The following is an 18,854-nucleotide window of genomic DNA, read 5'->3' on the forward strand; positions in this document are numbered from 1 at the left end:
CTGACCTGCCCTGTACAGTGAAAACAAACTCGGGTCATTACGGCGCATTCGGGCTGATGTGAAAGCTGCCAATCGAACCAAACAACTGAACAAGGATCACGGTCCGCTTCCAAGCTCACTATGTTAAAGCTCATTTAAGATGTGAAAGCAAACGAACAACAGGAGTTTATGTCGTTAGATGTGCGATTTTAGAATGATTTCATAAGGATTTACACTCATTTACAAAAACATCTGTCCAGGAAGCGATGGTACCGATCTGTAGAAGGCCGTGTCCACAACCTTCAGCGCGGTTATTGTCGGGTCATAAGCTGTTGAAGACTCCTTACTTTGACACTTCATTAAGTCCATTAAAAAGAGTGCAACAGTAATCCGGCTCATGCTCACATCTGTGAGCTCGCAAAGGGGCCTTTCGTACAGTCCTGTCTCCACCTGTTAGCTGACATGCAGTCTAATTATCTTGGTAATAATCAGTTGTTTCTTTGTGTTATACCCGTGTGGGTCCTGACAATTGCCAAAACGGTCCAATCATCGAGTCACCAGCCTTTACGTTTACTTCCCTTGGGAACAGGAACCCGACCAGAACGGAAAAGCAACAAAGCGTCACATCTTCCTTTGGTCGGGAACAAATTAGGGGAACTACAGGTGGAGTAGATCAACTACAAATCAATGGACTTTCTGAAGCTTTCAGTGAATTATATCACTCATTCACGCCTTCTCTGTGGCCTCGAGTGTCACCGCATAACTTTCAAGAAACTTCAAAAGAACAGCGAGACGTTCGTACTATGAAAAACTCCTGCTGCTCGACTCTGATAGTGTTCACATGATATCTCTGTCAAATGCCTTTTTTGTATTCTCTCAGTTGCTTCAATCACTTCCTTCTCTCTTACTGAGTCAGAGCCTCTCTCTCTCTCTCTCTCTCTCTCTCTCTCTCTCTCTCTCTCTCTCTCTCTCTCTCTCTCTCTCTCTCTCTCTCTCTCTCTCTCTCTCTCTCTCTCTCTCTCTCTCTCTCTCTCTCTCTCTCTCTCTCTCTCTCTCTCTCTCTCTCTCTCTCTCTCTCTCTCTCTCTCTGAGAAAGTCAGCGTGGGCGTTCAGGGCTGCTGGAGCCTCGTGTGAAAAATGGTCCCGCCTCTTCTCTCTGGCACTGACTGCCGGCTTTCCTCGTGCCGCTGTGACAGACGCACACAAACACACAGTACATCCTGATTTCCCGAGAACTGTCCAACCTCAAGACTTCCCTTCCTGTCCCCGTTTCTCTTTTTGACTTTTGTCGTAACATCGCTTCATAGCTATTGCGGCGGAACATACAACACGTCGACAGAAACGACTGCACGGACACAGGAGGGAAGTGATACCTACCACGTCAACGCCAATACTGCATAGTATGAATGCCCGACCTGCAGGGACCGATATGAAAACGTATAAAGTCGGGTCGTCCGAGCCCTAGTTTATAAGAATATCCTGGAATATCTTTACCATTTAGTCACAGTTTGTAGTACACATTGTTTTTGTGTATTTATGTATACAAGTTACAAACACGGGTAAAGAAAACACCACAACTTCTTCCCCTGAAAGTTGTCTTTGCTTCAGTGCTTTCATAAACTGAACACATTACTGACACACACGCACACACACACACACACACACACACACAAACAGCTCAGAGGCACCCTAAAGACATAATGAGTTTTTCGGCTTTCATTTTGCATCACTCATCTCTCTAAACCACAACGGCGAGCTAAGGGAGAGGAAACAAGGGAGAGGAAAGGAGGTGGGGGAGGACGAGAGGTACACACTGAGACTGTGGGCGGCAACACAGCTGTGCGTCTGTCTGTGTGTGTGTGTGTGTCTGTGTGGTAATAGCATTAGAGCTCCTCCTGGCCCCATGTGAATTACATTTCTAACAGAGGTCTGCTTCTGTGCTGGGCCAGAGCCCGAGAAGACACACACACACACACACACACACACACACACACACACACACACACACACACACACACACACACACACACGCACTTAAGACACACAATGAGAAAGAGAAAGCAGGCAACAGGGATTCGTGATGGTTTGTGATTCTCCCAACCCACAAAACACATTGCGTGGAGACAAACATGCACACTATTGTGCCCTCTAACACGGTAATGATGATATGTATTTATGTCCGCTTTGTAGTCCACGGCGCTTCCCACATTAAAGACTACGAGTTCTGACATCTTGTAGCCCCTAATCAATGCTTTGTTTTGGCCCGTTTGAATCTACACATGTCTACGTCTGCTGCCATTTAAGGGAAAGATTTTTACGTTTACATGTGCTCACGAATTGTATAATCATGCAGGTCAAATTGAAGAGGATTAGCAGCAGAAAAAAACCGAGGAAATATCAGCGCTTGTAATTCCGCGGATCAAGTCGACAAACATTCGTTTTAAGGTCAACTGGACAAAGCTCTTGTACCAGAGAGGCATGTATGTAGTGTAGGGCTACCGCATGCGGTCTGTTTCACAGCTGATCGCAGGCTCAAAGAAAACAATGAATATTGTTCTCTACATCTTATTGGACTGCTTGTAGAAAAGGCATCTGTAATATGTTGATGGCAGTCTTCTACTTACTTCAGCTGTCGAATTACTAACAGATTGTAAAGAGAGAAGTATTGTTAGAAGCTTGACTTGTAGATGAGTAAATGCATCAGCGGTGAGTGTACAGAGGTACAGAGGCTACGCTGTCACACTATTTTAATAGTAACACACGGTTTCCTTCAAACCAAGTTGTCTGAGAACATTTTAAGTACTCCTTTTCATGCATTACATTGAACATGGCCCGTGTGTGTTTCTCCAACGTACAGCTCCATTGGAGAAACGTGGACCTGACACTTCCGACAGGCCGAGTGAACAGATGTTTTCACGGAGCGTTTCTCGAGTTGAACGACCATTTGTAGACACATTTCACCTCTCAAGAGGCTAATTACATCATTAGTGATGATGGAAAATAAACTTCCCACGTATAAAAGCTTAATTTTATCCCACGCTTTTTTTATTTGATACATCATTGTGAAAAAAGAAACTCGGATGGCGACCCATCTACTGTCTGTCTCACCATTTTTCTCTTTACTTTCCATTGTCCTGCAGACAGACCCTGTTTCTAATTACTCTTACTTCCTGTTACGTAAAACACACACACACACACGACAAATAATAGGGACGCCTGGAGGATGCAGAAGAAATAAAGCAGAGGGAGAGAGTCCTCGCCTGCTGCTCGGTACCTTTTCTAAACAAACCGAGAGAGGTGGGGTGTGAGGGAACGAGAAAAAGAAAGATGAGGAAAAGAGATAAGGATATTAAAGATAAAAAGCAGTGATATGGAGGAAGAGGGGGGAGAAACAAAGGGGAGGTGAACAGGGAGAGCCAAGGCTTTTACGAAGCTCTTGGTTACGAAGCTAATGGGTTCTTTTATTCCTGGTTTCTGCCGTCCATTCACACGCTCTCTTTACACACTCTGTCGCTTCACACTAGCTTCTGTCCTCAATGGAGAGGGGAAACCGAGGGGGCAAGGAAATATAAACATCCTATCTATCAAAGTGCACTCCTGTAATCCAGGTAAATGTTTTCATCATGTGTACCCTTAGAAGTATTTTATGTACAAAAATGTAGAAAACATTTCTCTTCACAGGAAAGGGAAGTCACTAAAACACTCGAAAACTCAAACTGTTTTCTATGGTTTTCACACAATTAAAAAGACCAGAACGCAGCAAAACCAGCGGCGCTGCCCTGTTGTGGTTTGGGCTGCTAAATGTGTGTGGCGCACATTTTAACAGGCGATGGACATCACGTTAGCAGCTGTTCACTTGCACTTTCTGCCAGAAGTTAAACTGGAGTTCGACTTCTTGGACAAACTCAGTGGCAGTGCTTTTTATTCCCCATGTTCGGTCAGTCCAGGTCATCTAACCGATGAATCAATGGTGCTTCACCCCGGTGCTTTTGTCTCTCTTTCGGCCTTAGAAGAAAAAGCATTAAAATGATAGAAAATCGTTGTCACACTGCTCCTGTTCCTTCCACGCTCTATTTCTACCTTTCTATTCCCTTCTGTTGCAAATATTTTCCAACTTCCCATCAGTCAGAGGAGTAAAACAGCATGACTGAGTTGGCCAGTTTCCTGTGAACGCTCTACTTCCACCAACACACACACACACACACACACACACACACACACACACACACACACACACACACACACACAGGGCGTTGCCCCAAAAAGCCCAGTGCCTACTTCACAGACCCCCTTCAGGGTGTGACTGAGTCATGTGTGTTCGCAGACACATTTTTACACAATGACTTAACTGGGCCTAAAATGGCTCAGGGATGCCAGGGCAGTTACTGGACCCAGAGAGAGAGACAGATGGAGAGACAATGGAAAAGAAGATTAGGAAACGAAAGAAGAAACGAAGATTAAAAAACAAATGGTGAGAGGTGGAAGGAACACCACAGCGGTAGAGGTAAAAAGAGAGAGAGAGAGAGAGATGTAGCTGGTATTGGGTCTAACCTACTTTCTGTCTCCTGGCTGAATAAGTCAGCGTCGCTGTACTTCTCTGGTACACTGAATTATTCACACACGCACAAACACACACACAAAGAGAAAACACAGTCTCTTTTTCTTTTTTTTACTCAGCCATAAGCACTGATCGGCAGAAAATATGTTCTCCCCGCAGAAGCCATGGTAAAAAGTGTGCGTGTGGCCAGAACGTGCAGGTGTCGAGCACGAGTGGCAGAGAGGCTGTGGTGACGGTCACCTTCCCCACACACACACACACACACACACACACACTAAAATAGGTCACCTCTTACAAAGCACTCAGAAAAATCAATCTCCCGGGCTGCGAGCATGCAGGGGAAAGATGCACTGCCACAGCACAGACACTAAAAGGGTTCTTATGGCTCGCTATACGAGTCTATATGTTGCTCTGCTTCGGTCCGTCTGTTAATTCAATAAGCTTTCTGTGCGTGTCATTCGTGTCCCATGTAAAAAAGGCTGCAAAGTCATGTTTAGGCTGGATAGAAAAAGATGCGACTGCACCAAAGTCAAAATCACGTAAATGAAAAAAGGTTGCGACAGGAAGTGGGTTATGATGTATACCGCAAGCGCATAAATGAGGTGCAGCTTTAAAGCAATATTGTCGTTCTTGCTGAGACTTAGATGACAGGTTTGATAGTTCTGAATGCGAAGTATGTAGGAGGAGCAAACGGCCAGTTAGCTTAGCATAAAGACTGAAAAACCAGTAAAACTCCTTCTTGTCCGCCCCCCCCAAGAAAAGATGAATCAAAGTTTTCAGATAACAGGTCAAGTGCCACCAGTTAAACAGCTAAATAAAGAAGCTTGATCACTAAAGAAATAACATGAAACCCACCCGATCTTTAGCAAGAGTCAGGGGTCCTGGGCTATGCGTGTGTGTGTGTGTATGTATTTGGGGATGTGTGCGTGTGTGTCCTCCTCATTAGCTAAAGATTCTGACAAAGATAATGTCTGACAAACAGCATCAGTTGCCAAGCTGTATGCACACATGCAAACATGCACACATGCATGCATTGTGCAGTCATTTCCACTCCATGGCTACTGGCCAATATAGGTCAGTGGAGCACGATAGCATGAGTGGTCATGAACAGACACACACACACACACACACACACACACACACACACACACACACACAGAGAGAGCAGAATGTGTTTTTCCTTTAATTAGCCATCAGGGTTCCCTTTCTCTTTCATTTTCAGTTCCTGACCGAATGCAAATATTACGACACAAAAAATTAAAAGGAATTAATCCCAGAGGAAAACAGAAGAATCGTGGATGCAGCGAGTGTATCGACACTAACCAGTGTCTATGCGTTTGGATCTGTGCGATCATCTGTCTGTCAGTGTGTGTGTCGTAGACAGGGCGGTCACACTGACGGCTGGAAACACCTGGCCTGAACTGAAAGCGACCGGTTCAACCAGCCATGTAAAACCAAAGTCCCTTTTGGGTGCCCATTTCCTTTGGGATCTTAAATCTCTGCTTGGCATAAGTACACAGACTCTCACGCTGTGCGGCATGCGAGGAAAGGGTTTTGGTGGCTTTTACAACATCCGGAGACAAAACAAAGTGGACAGAGCAGGAAGAAGGATGTAGTGGGGAAAGAGACAAAGTGCCTAAAGATGAACTGGAGAGAGATGTGTGAATCCTGGCTGAGAATGACAATCTTCTGGTTTAAGTGTGAGAATATCTATGTGAGGTGAGTTTCCTCCACCCGTCTTTGAGATAAATTTGACTCCTGAATAGTTAATGAAGTTGGACTTTTTTCTGTTTAGTATCAAATAAAGAGAAGACATCTAAACATTTTGCACTCTAAGCTGAAAAGGCAAAACTGTATCAGACACACATTGTATGATATAACTAAAATGTCTCGCCATGACACAAGAACAAGGATAGATGCCAAATGATTCAGTATTAGGGAATCAGACCCAGGGAACAGGAACGGATAAAAAAGAAAGTGGAAAAGTGCCATGGAGTCAAAAAGGATCTTAGGAAATGTGAGGCAATGGCAGAAGATATAAAAGCACGACCATGCCGTCATAAAACCCTTCATGTGTCCTCGACTGAGACACTGAACCCCCAGTAGTGCTATTTATTCTGCAGCCGACCGCCATGTGACTTTCCCAGTGAAGATCAGAATGTCATCATTTTCACAGCGTGACCTCCCCCTCTCTCTTCACCATCATTTGTGTCTCTGAAATAAGCTCAGAGAACAATAAACCCTCTAAACCTCACTGCAACAACAACAATAAATATGCAAAACAGCGTCCACAAGGGAAACTATTATTGAACCATTTCTGGAGAGGAACCCGCAACCTTACAAGTCTGACATGTCGGCTTTTCAGTTTCGACTGTTGACCTCGCGGCCATACTACGCAAACACAGTTCACATTTTCGGGTATTTGCTCGTGGTAGTTTCCCGCACTCGAGCGAGGCCTGCTGCAGGAAGCAGATGTGGACAAAACCGCATCTAATCCCGGTCACCTGGGACGGGAGCTCATTGTGTGCTCAGCGTTTGTGTGCATGTATTAATCCCTTCCCTGCTCTGATATTCACAGCCTGTACATGGGGGGTCAAACCGGGCTCACAAGCCTGATTCTGCACCGAGCCTGTGTGGCGTTTAAACCGCTCTCACACTTTAAGTCCAGACGAGGGTCCGGAGTCAGGTGCTGATGCGTTCAATTGACATTATGTGTTTGTTTTTGATATTGTAATCATTAAATACACTACTGGTGTAGTATCCTGTCCAAAAATGTCTCTCCGTGTAGCCATTTCCTTTCACCTATGACACACAGACACACACACACACAGACATAGACACAGACACAGACACCAGAGTGTTTGAGAGTGTGGTCTCCTCATCTTGATCAATACAGCTCTTCAGCCTGGTAGATGGCTCGGCTAGCTTTCATCAAGCAAAGCCTGTCCTCTCTCCCTCTCTCTCTCTCTCCCAATTACACACACAATAATTTACTCCAGAGCGGAAATATTGTGTTCCCTTCTGAGAAACACCCAGCTCCGGGGCAAAAGGCTGGTTTCTGGGTTAAGCCGCGAGAGGGGGGCGGGCGAGAAAGAGAGAAGGAGGCTTGTGACACCAGAGGAAATTGGGAAGTCTCGTTACAGTAACATGAGGCGGGCTTACAGTGGTTGCCACACACACGCTAATAAAAGCGCACACAGCCGCACAAACATGCACACCAGGGTTCTCATTTCTTAGCCAGTGATGGAATCATTTTTTTGAGACAGATTTACTGAAACCTAAAGCTGCCTTGACTGCCTGAGCCGAGTTCATCTAAAACCACTCTGAACAATCTCTGCATGAAGTTCCCTCAAGTCCACTCGTCTCCTGAAAACGCACAATTTAAAACTGGCACTTGTCGTTCATGCAGAGACACAGAAATGGGGTCCTTGCATCCCTGACCAGTGAGCTGTGTGTGTGTGTGTGTGTGTGTGTGGGCTTGTATAATACATGGGCATAAAGGCTTCCAGATCATGTGCTGCAGGCTCAGATATGTGTGCAGGCACTTCAAATGCAGACACACAATTCACAGAGGACAAGGGGAAGCCCCCTGGTGACTGTGGAATTAGCTACTACACAAAAACCCACAAGAACACACAAACACACACCAGGCATCGTCACATCTAATTTCCTTGGCTCCCCTCTGAGTGTTTTTATGTCGGCCCAACAGGACACACATTTAGAGAAGCGCGCGTTTGCACTTTTTCGCTTTCTTTGATGTGCGACTTGGGAGGAATCTGCTCGCCAAGGTGGGGCGGGAGGGCACGCGCACACACACACACACACACCCTGTCTAGACTGCAATGTTGAGCCCAGTGTTCCTCACAGCAGGTATGTGTGTATTTAGAAATAATATCCCGCATGACAGCGGTCTGATTGTTTTTTAGTTTGTTTTTTACATCATCTCCATTTATCTCTCCTCACACAACTTGAACCACTTTGTAGCTACATTTACTGGACCTGTGAAATACTTTTTACACCTCTATAAAAAGACACAAAGTGTCTCCTTCCATCTCATACATGGATGGCAAATCGCAATATCCAGGCATCTGCTCATACGCAGACTGTTCATGTGGCACATGAGCAGATGGCAAAAATTGCAATATGTTTGTGTAACATTGGTTCTCAGCTCCATGTTTGACAACAAGTTAGATTTTGTCTAAGTTGCAATGTACGAGATTGGACGCGTTTCTGTTGCCTCTCAACTGCTCTAAACGCGGCGATGGCCGAGCCGGCTGCTGACAGCCAGCGGCGCTCACGGCTGACAGACAGAGACAACAGTGTGCACCTGAGGGTGCATCCGGGGCGTGGGTGCTACGCTTTCTTGACGCCACCGCCGATTCGGGGCGTCGTTTTTAAGCTGTAACCGCCGGGTGAGCGCAGTTCCTGCCAGGGCTCGGACATCCACCGCCACGAGGGACAACCGTGCAAGAAAATGCACATTTACAACAAACACTCTGAGGCATATTTTTCTACCCAAAGTCTTCTGTAATAGCATGTTTCTTTCAGGCTGCGTGGTGGCCTACTAGTTACAGAGGGTTTCTCATAACACTGAGGTCACAGACGACTCAACCTCTGCAGCTTGTGTGTCTATCAACAGCTGTGTGTTCAATCAACGGGCTTGAGCTAAACTCCACACCTCACTCACTCACTCGATGTCCTGTACGACCTGAACACTGTGAGAGGTTCACTTCATAAGTAAAAATACACAAGTCTTCATCAGCTGAAGCAAGTGAGCCTTCCTTTAGCAGACGGTCTCTCGACTGCTTCTCTGTCTCTTTGCTTTGTACAATTTGGATACTTAAAAAAAAAAAATCTGTTCTAGAAAGTTACACATTAAAACTTAAGAGCAAAACTCAGTCTCCGCAGTTCTCTGACCCGTGGAGCGGTGAAGCTCGTTCCACAAAGCCAGATCTGTGAGTCAGCGATATAACTTTGGATGGGTCTGGTCACAACATTTAACACCTCATTCAGCCCATTTGAAAGGAAGTGTCGACGTCAGGTGATTCGCTCACGGCGGCAAAGTGGACCCACGCTGAGCTTTCACGCCTAGTCCAACTTTGATACGCACATTTACGCCATCAAGGAAGCCGACTCCCTTTTCAAAACAGGTTGGTTTGTGGACTCTTTATAAATCCATTCAACTGGCTTCTAGTTGGACGCTAGCTCTAATGCAGCTGGTGTTATCGGATATTAAAGCTCGGCTTGCAGTTTGCCTCGAGCAATCTCACCTGGCCTTCAAAATGAAAACTTTGTTACATTTTCTGTTATATTTTGACAGAAGATGATACATTTATGTCAACATGATCCATCAGTTTACTTCAGGGATAAATTCTGTTTATTTCATCTTTCCCCTTTTATCTTTGGGAAGTCTTACTTTGCACGTCTTAATATTCTACTTGTGGGTTTATATCGTCTGTTTACTTATTGAATCATATTTTATGTAGAACAATAATGACTACATTTTCACCAAATGTTGAATCTGAATGTGCCCATATCGTTGCCTGTGTATTTTTTTTTTAACTCGGGCTCTCTTACATAAGCGCACTAATAGCTGGTTTGGAAAGCCGTGGGTTGACAGAGCCAGTTGATAACCACCCTTGTGAAACAAGTAAGATTGCCATTGTTTGGTTTTGTGAAACTAGCGACTACAGAGATGCCCCTATGTTGCAGAGCTTGCGTCATGAGACAGACTCCAGGTCTCGACAGTATATATTTCACCTCTCATTCCATTGGTATCACTTTAAATGAAGCAATCCCCATCGTACCAGATTGGTTACAGCGATCTACCGTTTACTGATGACACGCTGCATTGCTGAAGTTTAAATCTTTCAAGTATAACTGGAGTTCATACCACCATTTGGACCCACCAACATGCTGCAAAGCTATTCAGTTCGACCCCAAAACAACTTACAACAACCCTTTAACAAAACATGGATGGTCAAGGAAGAAATAATAGACACATAGCTGGGAAATGCGGCTCGGCGATGTGGCCAAAATCTGAGAAATTAGTTGGGAAACAGAACACTTCTTAAATGTGGGTGCCAGATCGGAAAATAAAAGTCAAGTGTCCCTATTCCCCCAAACAGCTGCAGGAGGAGTATCAAAGCATGTTATATCCGACTTGTTGCCCTTCCAGTGCATTGTAATTATGCCAATAAAACACATTCTATATATAAACAACAATAGGCAGTCGGAGTGGGTGTTACGTCAGGCGTTCTGGTGACTCAGTGTGCAAAGCAGCACACCCCATGTGCTTGTGGCATTGGGAGTTTTTGACTCTGGCAATTGAAAGCTTCACGCAAGGCTCGAAATTGGTATGACAGACCACCAGCAAGCAGCTAAAGCACCCACTTACATGTTGGCGGCCGAGCCTCAACGGTGCTCGGCAGTGACACGCAGCCCAATCGTGCTCAATGAGAACATGCTTTCTTGTCTTCAAGCTGCTGAATAATACAAATAAAGCTTCTAATTCACCAACAGATGTTGCCATCTGACTGCAGATTTATCTTGAAGCCCCATTTACATGAACACCATCAATAAAACCTGATATTCAGCAAGTTGTCTGGACTGAATTATTGTAGAAAAAATGTTATTCAAAAAATTGGCACAAAGATGACACAAAGATGACATTTACGTGAGCGGTTTTATCGTCATGTTACTGTCCGGAGGGATTTGTGATTGCCAAAAGGCGAACGGGAAATGTGTTTCACTGTAGAAAGGAATTATTGTGTTTCAAGCCAATAAAGCTTATTTAAAAAGGAAACTGAACCAATATCACATGAAGAATCGAGGCATGACAAGCAGTCAGTGGCGGCAGTCAGTTGTGTCCTTGAAGGGGGGTTTCTTAATGAAAGGCAGCAACCAGGGCTGAAGGGATGTTTTGTTGGGAAAATTGATAAAGAAACTCCAGATTTCCCAGCCACAAGCTATAAGATCACCTCTCCTACGGTCCCTCCCAATGTTAAACAGCGCAAGGCTGTGGTTGTAGTAGGCAGTTTGACAAGGCGTGGATGTGTGTAAAGTCATGAATGAGAGGTCTGACGGAGCTTGAAGAAGAACCTACATTTACCCGAGTCAACTCTATGTGAAGAATTTAAGATTAACAGGAACCAGCAGCCAATAAAATTTACTCTAAATATCTTTTAATTCAGAGATACTACAAGATTTTTTCATCTATAGGGCTGTAGTTCATCCATAAAGCACTTCCTCAATGCCTCTCACACCGCCAAAAGCCCCCCGTAGTCGGGTTTAAACTCAACACACGCTACCTCCCGTTTCATGACATGCAGCACACGTACACAGTTTGCCTTATTTCAGAATTTGCCTTCTTTCAGAATTAGTTTGGGCCCCATTTTCAGCGCAAGAAGCCCGAAAAATGGTGTAGCTTTCATCCAAAGTGTGCCCAGGAGTTGAGAGAGCTTTTAAAGCCAGGACAAAATGTTATGAAATGGGCCAAGAAAGAATGTTGCAAGCTCCAGCAAGCAGCTTGGATGAAGTAGGGAAGTATGGAGAATGAAGTAAGTGTGTGTGTGTGTGTGTGTGTGTGTGTGTGTGTGTGTGTGTGTGTGTGTGTGTGTGTGTGTGTGTGTGTGTGTGTGTAACTGTAGGCAAAGGGAGAAAAAGTTAACCCAGACACTGAATCACCTCTTTCACAAACACCTAAACTACAGTACAAATAAAACAAACCAGCATTTAACTCTCCTGCGGCGTGATGCAAATCATAAAGGAAATCCAAACCTGCAATCTGCTTCTACAACTAGCTTAACTGTATCTGAATCCTTTAGAGGCTTTACTCCGATACATCATTAATTTAAACTCACAAATGAAATGTGCACGTACCCCTCCAGCTAGTACATTGTTTCCCAACGGATCCCAATCAAAACCATTGACCTAATATGACCACACAGTGATGCAAATGGTATTACTGAAGTGCCATACCGGTTGTGGCTATTTCAGCAATTTCACAAGCCTGGGACATGTCCTATTACATCACCCAGCGATGCATTGTGGGTATGACTGCAGGTCAGCGGTCATCATGAGGCGAACAAAATATGGTATCAATATTTAACAATGAATGTCTCTTTTCATTTGTAAGAATGAAGTAAATGAACAATATACAGTACTACAGAACATTGCAATACAAACATTGAATCCTAATCTCAAACAAAGAAAGGAAAAGAGAAAAGGAGCGACAGATTGGGTTTGGCTTTTTGTTCCTTGATGAATACACTAAGTTGCAAGTATATCAACACAGCCAGTCTAATACAACAGACCTCATGAAGGCCTTGATGTTCGGTTTTAAACTTTAAATCAACTTCATGGTCATTGTGGGGACTAGATTGTGGTGCAGCTCAATTTGATCACATTAAAAACTGCATCTCAAATATGCTGTGCACCCTATTTATATCAGTTGAGGGTGGAAACTGAGTGTATTGAGCCTGAAATGCTGGGGAAACTATATTTAGCAAAATAAAGCTGTTGATTTGACTGTATTTATCATCCACTGCCATACACATCTGCCCAAAACCTCGCAACTGCAGTGGCTCTATAAATATTTCACAGAGATTTCTAGCAATATGCTGTATCAAAATGATGCACTGGCATACTACAGGTACACCAAAGGAGATAGCACACAGCCATGCTCGGTTTGGCCAGTGGCTAGTCATTGCTTATTGAGTATGACAGAGGACAATGAATCACTGCACTGTATCCTCACAATCAGGCATGCTTATCAGACAGTAAGCCATAATAACTGCACTTTAGCACAGCATTAACCCAAGATAAGCCTTCCCCGACACGTTAAAAAAAAAAGTGAAAAGTGACGTGAATGTGTCTTGTTTTGCTTTGGTCTCTTCATGGGTATATTAAAAGAAAAGAAGAAGAAGAAAAAAGGAGCCGGTAGTGTTTCTGAGGTTTGGGAGACAATGCTAGGCCGCCATGTAAAGCCTGGAGGACGGCAGGAGAAGGAAGAGGGCAGTGTGGCCGCCCCTGCCTCACCTCCTGGGGGATACAGGAGACCAGGAGCCAGGGAGGGGTGGGGAGAGATGTGGTGTTGGGGAAAAGGTGGAGATAGTGATGGGAGAGAGGTTTGGCTGAGGTGGGTATACGGTAAAGGAGGCTAGGTAAGCTCATGTAAATGTTGACCCACCATAAAGTCGCTGCCGAAGTTGTCCTCTCCCCTTTCCTCGTCCCCCTCGCTCATGGCCTTCACCCCCTGGATAAACTTTCTCAGGATGCCGGCTTGGTCCATCCTTCAGTCCTTGTTGTAACGTATCCCGTTGCCTTTCCTTTATTATGAAAAAAACCTCACAAAGTAGCAAGGGAGGAGGAAAAAAAAATCAAAAATAAAACAAAAAAAGGGACACAAGGGAAAGGGAGGAGGAGGAATAAATAAAAATAAATAAGCTTCACGGATCCTCCCAGAGACTCATCGTCGGTTCATAAGACAACACCTTTCCTTTTATTATTATTATAGCCCCATGTTGTTTCTCCCTTTCCTTCTTTCTTCTGGGCTGTTTTTCACTACGGTACCGATTCGTCCCAAAGAAAAGCAGCGGCGGCCAAGCGTTCACGTCTACGAACAAGTTTACAGCCGTGGCGTCACATAAAAAGGACACAATAGGCTCTGTAATGAAAGAAAAAGAAAGCAAAAAGACAAAAAGCCCTGGTCTAGTCAGTCTATGTACCCCTCCCTGTCTACCTCGGTTGCCACATTCACACACACTGCTAGTTATTCGCTACTGGGGAACATCCGGACTGGGCAAAGCCGAGGGAGAGCACGACCCTCCCCTTCCACTATATAGCCGCCTGTGATTGGTCGGCTGACATCTTACATTAGAATGTAATTGGTTAACGTAGATGTCTCGCTGCCAGATAAACACGTCTGATTGGATTGAAGGTGTGTCTGTCGTTTTGACGCCGTCGACATTGGTGAGATAAATCACATTTTTTTGTCAATTAAAACATATTCCAACACATTTCTGATATAAAAAAAAAAGAAGAAATAATTAAAAAATACATGTTTTAAGTGTAATAATGTAATGTATACGGATTTATCATGTGATTATATTAATATTTACAGTAATCTTTTATTTTTTCCTAAAACTCCAACACTTTGTGAATTGTATTTTATTGTTTGGAATATTTGTAATGCCAATCTTATGTGTTACTTTTCTAACAGGTTTTTTTTCCCTTGCCAAGCCAATAAAACATTGTTTGTTTTTTGGAACAGGAGTCTGCAAATACTTAGACTAAATTGTGTTATGTTTCCAGCAATAAATTACCCTATAAAAAGACTTCATACATTGTTTATACGTTTCCCGGTATGTAAAGTAACTGCTCTTTTACCTTTTGGAGTTATATCTGATTGTTGAAACCCTGCCGTGTTAGGATTTCATCTGTTGTGGAAAAGGGGATGAATTTTCTCGTTAACATCTGGTCCAAAAGTAATCCTGGCTAACTTACTATACATCCAAGCACACTGTCCCTTGTCTCAAACAGCTGCTTTCATAAATGGCAATATTAGAATTCCTAAATAACGAAGCAGTAAAGTGTTCGGTGCTGAGTAGTCGGTGAGAATAATCCTTTTCAATTACTGTAAATCACTGATGCATTAATGTGAAAGCCTTTCGGTTTTGTAAGAGGTCCAGGTGGCGCTTTGTCTAATTCCTTCAAATCATTTTAATGGTGGTGGGATTCACATGTATACAATAACACATTGAAGCCACTGACCTGCTCCACTATCTGCAAATATACATGCGCCTTGCACTGTTTGCACTCTGCCAGGAAATACTAGAGAGTACAGCTTCTTCATACAGTTGAATAATCCTGTCATTCAGCCATAACGCTGTTATTGATTTAAAATCGAGCACTAACATACATGCAGAGATAGATAGATAGATAGATATATAGATATATAGATAGATAGATAGATAGATAGATAGATAGATAGATAGATAGATAGATAGATAGATAGATAGATAGATAGATAGATAGATAGATAGATAGATAGATAGATAGATAGATTAATGCATTGAAGGACGGATGGACGGACAGATGGATAAATATGGGTATATATGTGAAACCCAGAGTAAAGAAACAGCTAACAGCCAACAGATTAGTGGGTCAGATACATAATCTGGATTAAGATACAGCCAGAAATAGAAACTTGTATGACACGTCTGCACCAATGCACCTCATCACATACTTAAAATATGTTGTTTCCTACATGTAAATGTTTGGTGTTTTTGCAACATTATTAAATTATGCTAATTTGGAGCGTCCAAGTCATTTCATTTTAATGGAACTGACAAACTGGCGAGAAAAACAGAGAAACGGAGACTGAGAGAAGAGAAAAGAGCAAATGGTGAATTGGTATTCTGGATACAGCTTCCGGTAGACGGAAACTCAATAGACACTTATGCATGATTAACCGTCTTCCGATAAACACACACAGAAGGGGAATCGAGTGACATTGTTTCCCTTTAGTTCTACCAGTGGCAACAAACAAACCCGTCTATTCAGTCTGAGGAAGAATGAGAAGGAGAAGGGGACGCTGTCACTCAGCCAACAAGCTTTCACACACAAACTGCTTTTTGTTGCTCTCGTCTTGAAACGTATTTGCTTGTTATCCTCGGTAAAGATCGTACGTTTTCTTTCTGTGTTCCTGGCCTCTCTTCATGGAATAGACACGAGCGACACAGTTGATTTTCCTGTCTGATAGCAGAGCCTTCAGCCCAGCCGGTAATTGTTCTTCACTTTTCTGTCCGTCTCTGAGATGAAATAAAGTGCACTTTGAGTCAACAGTCCAAAACACACAAATATTCAGTTGACTATCACATGAACAAACGCATGAGAAGCTGATGTATGTCATATTTGACCCTTTTACCTCCTTTGTATTAATGTAATTCATATTCAGAGCCACGGACAATACAGTCTTTGATTATTTGCCTGAACATGTTATTTAATGTGTACTTTATGGATAAAATGTTTTTATTTAATCACTTATGTTATTTCATATTTTTGTGTTGTGATCTTCAAGCCAATGCACTCTCTAACTGACTAATTGCAGTGAGATGAGCTCTGTCTTCGTGTCGTATGTGTTCATATAGTGTCTATAGAGTAGTGCAATCATGTGGTTTCATCATTATCTGTGTCCGTGATTTGTTTCTTTCTTCCTCAGTTCAGTGGAAACAGGTCAAGCAGAGTGGATAGATGAACATACACAGAGTACTCTACTTTGTGTGTGTGTGTGTGTGTGTGTTTGTGTGTGTGTGTGTGTGTGTGTGTGTGTGTGTGTGTGTGTCTTATGGTTATATGGGGAATAATATTTAAAGAAAAGACCTTATGGCCTCCTGAGATCCATCCCCTTCTCTCTGTCACTTCCTTTTCTCAGCGCTGCTTCTGTTTTCTCTGTACCGTATCCGACCCTGACCTTTGACCTCTCTGTGGAGAAAGAGGGGTCACAACAGGGATACGTTACAGTACATTATATTAATATTCCGGTTTTCTTTCGTAGCCACTGGTCCCTGTCTATCCTCTTTGCCTCGACTACCCCATCCCTTGCTCCCCGCACCTTTGTTTTTACTCCTCCTTTTCTCTCCCTCTCTCTACTCACGCTCTTTACTCTTTCTATCTCTCTCTTTCTGGAATGTGCTGCTCAGAAGCAGCTGAGTGGAGGAATGTTGCTGTAACAAGCCCATACACAACCGCGAGGGAGGGAGGCTCCCTACACACACACACACACACACACACACACACACACACAATATTTCTTCTTCGTGACGTGTGTTCTTTGATTTCTCAAACACTGCTAAACGTTTAATCTCCTCCTTCTTATCTCCTTTATGTTCTGCCTTTCACATGTGTGTCTGCAGTGGAGGGCTGAGCATGAAGCTGAATTTTTGAGGACATAGCATGATGTGTATATCTGGCCTGGACACACACACACACACACACACACACACACACACACACACACACTCACAAAACGAGAGAGAGAGAGAGAACGTGAGCCTGCCTGTTGCAGTAATGAACTAGGGTGAAAATGTCTGCCCTAAGGGAGGAATGACTCAGTTGAATGTTACACAACCCCACCATGCGCCCCTCTGTTGTAGGCTTCAGAATGCACTCATATACAGTCACAAATAAGAACACAAAAATAAGTGAGGGGAAGCATAACCGATGATGCCTCCACACATGTGACATTACCATCTTGTCATGCTCTGTGACAGGTGACTTGTCCCAGGATGACAGTCCCCATCCACAAGGCACAGGATGGTTTGAGGAATATGCAAATTATGAGAACCACATGCTATGGCCCCAACATATATCAACCTGATTGAACAGCTTTTTTGAAGAGTATCGTAAAACAAAACACCAAAGGAAGAAAAAAGCAGGAAAGTAGAGCTCCAGATGCTTGGAGACCTTATGTTGTGCTGGCCCAGCATCTTATAAACCCACTTTGTGTTGTTTTTTTTCATTACGGTTTTTTCCTATCTGTGTCAGGAGATGCTTGATGGAAAAACAGAGAAACAGAAAGTGCAGATGTCAGGTAGAAAAGCAAATGACTGAAAGCAGGGGCACATAAAAGTAACACATGGTGTTATATATATATATATATATATATATATATATATATATATATATATATATATATATATATATATATATATATATATATATATATATATACACACACACACAAATAAAAAGTCAACATTACTGGAGTTACATGGTCTTATCTAACAGAATCATTATATGTGATAAGCGTGATAAGGGTGCATCACACTTATCACACTTGTGTGTTGGTGAGGTGGGTGATGTGGCACTGCTCGGCCTTCTTGTATGTGGTATGTGTGTTTGTGCGTGTGTTTATAACCCTTCCCTCAAAAGATTCCAGCCAGCCTGTCTCTGTCTTCAATAATGTTAGACACACACACACACACACACACACACACACACACACACACACACACACACACAGACACACACACACCCATTGGCGGTTGGACGCTCTGTCAGATTTAGACACGTAATTACTGTCCTAGCTTTCTGAGAGCTGCCTGTGTCTGTCTCTGTCTACTTCGTGTGCGTTTTACATGGAGGGAGTTTGTGTCAGTGATGCTGGGACACAGCTGTCCTGCTTGGATATTGACACATTATTGTCAATGGTCAACAGTACCTGAGGTACATTCTGACATGGTGTATTAAGCCCAGTCCAGTCCCTGTCGAGTAACGTATTATCCACCAGCTCCACCCAGTGGGCAACATTTGA

The 18,854-nt window shown here is 43.4% G+C and overlaps 1 protein-coding gene across 3 annotated transcripts in view; it reads right to left on the reverse strand.

The window, feature by feature from the left end:
• Positions 1-14,301, reverse strand: part of ptpn12 (protein tyrosine phosphatase non-receptor type 12) — a 40,473-nt gene extending 26,172 nt beyond the window's left edge. For all 3 annotated transcript variants that reach the window (XM_068586327.1, XM_068586326.1, XM_068586328.1), the window contains exon 1: positions 13,728-14,301. In XM_068586327.1, the coding sequence (XP_068442428.1) occupies positions 13,728-13,829 (102 nt within the window). In that variant the 5' untranslated portion in view covers positions 13,830-14,301. The remainder of the gene's footprint in view (positions 1-13,727) is intronic.
• Between the last annotated feature and the right edge of the window lie 4,553 nt (positions 14,302-18,854).

Source organism: Clinocottus analis, unplaced genomic scaffold (assembly GCF_023055335.1).
Source record: "Clinocottus analis isolate CAN_PGR_092001 unplaced genomic scaffold, fCliAna1.0.p SCAF_20, whole genome shotgun sequence".
Classification (NCBI taxonomy): Eukaryota; Metazoa; Chordata; class Actinopteri; order Perciformes; family Cottidae; genus Clinocottus; species Clinocottus analis.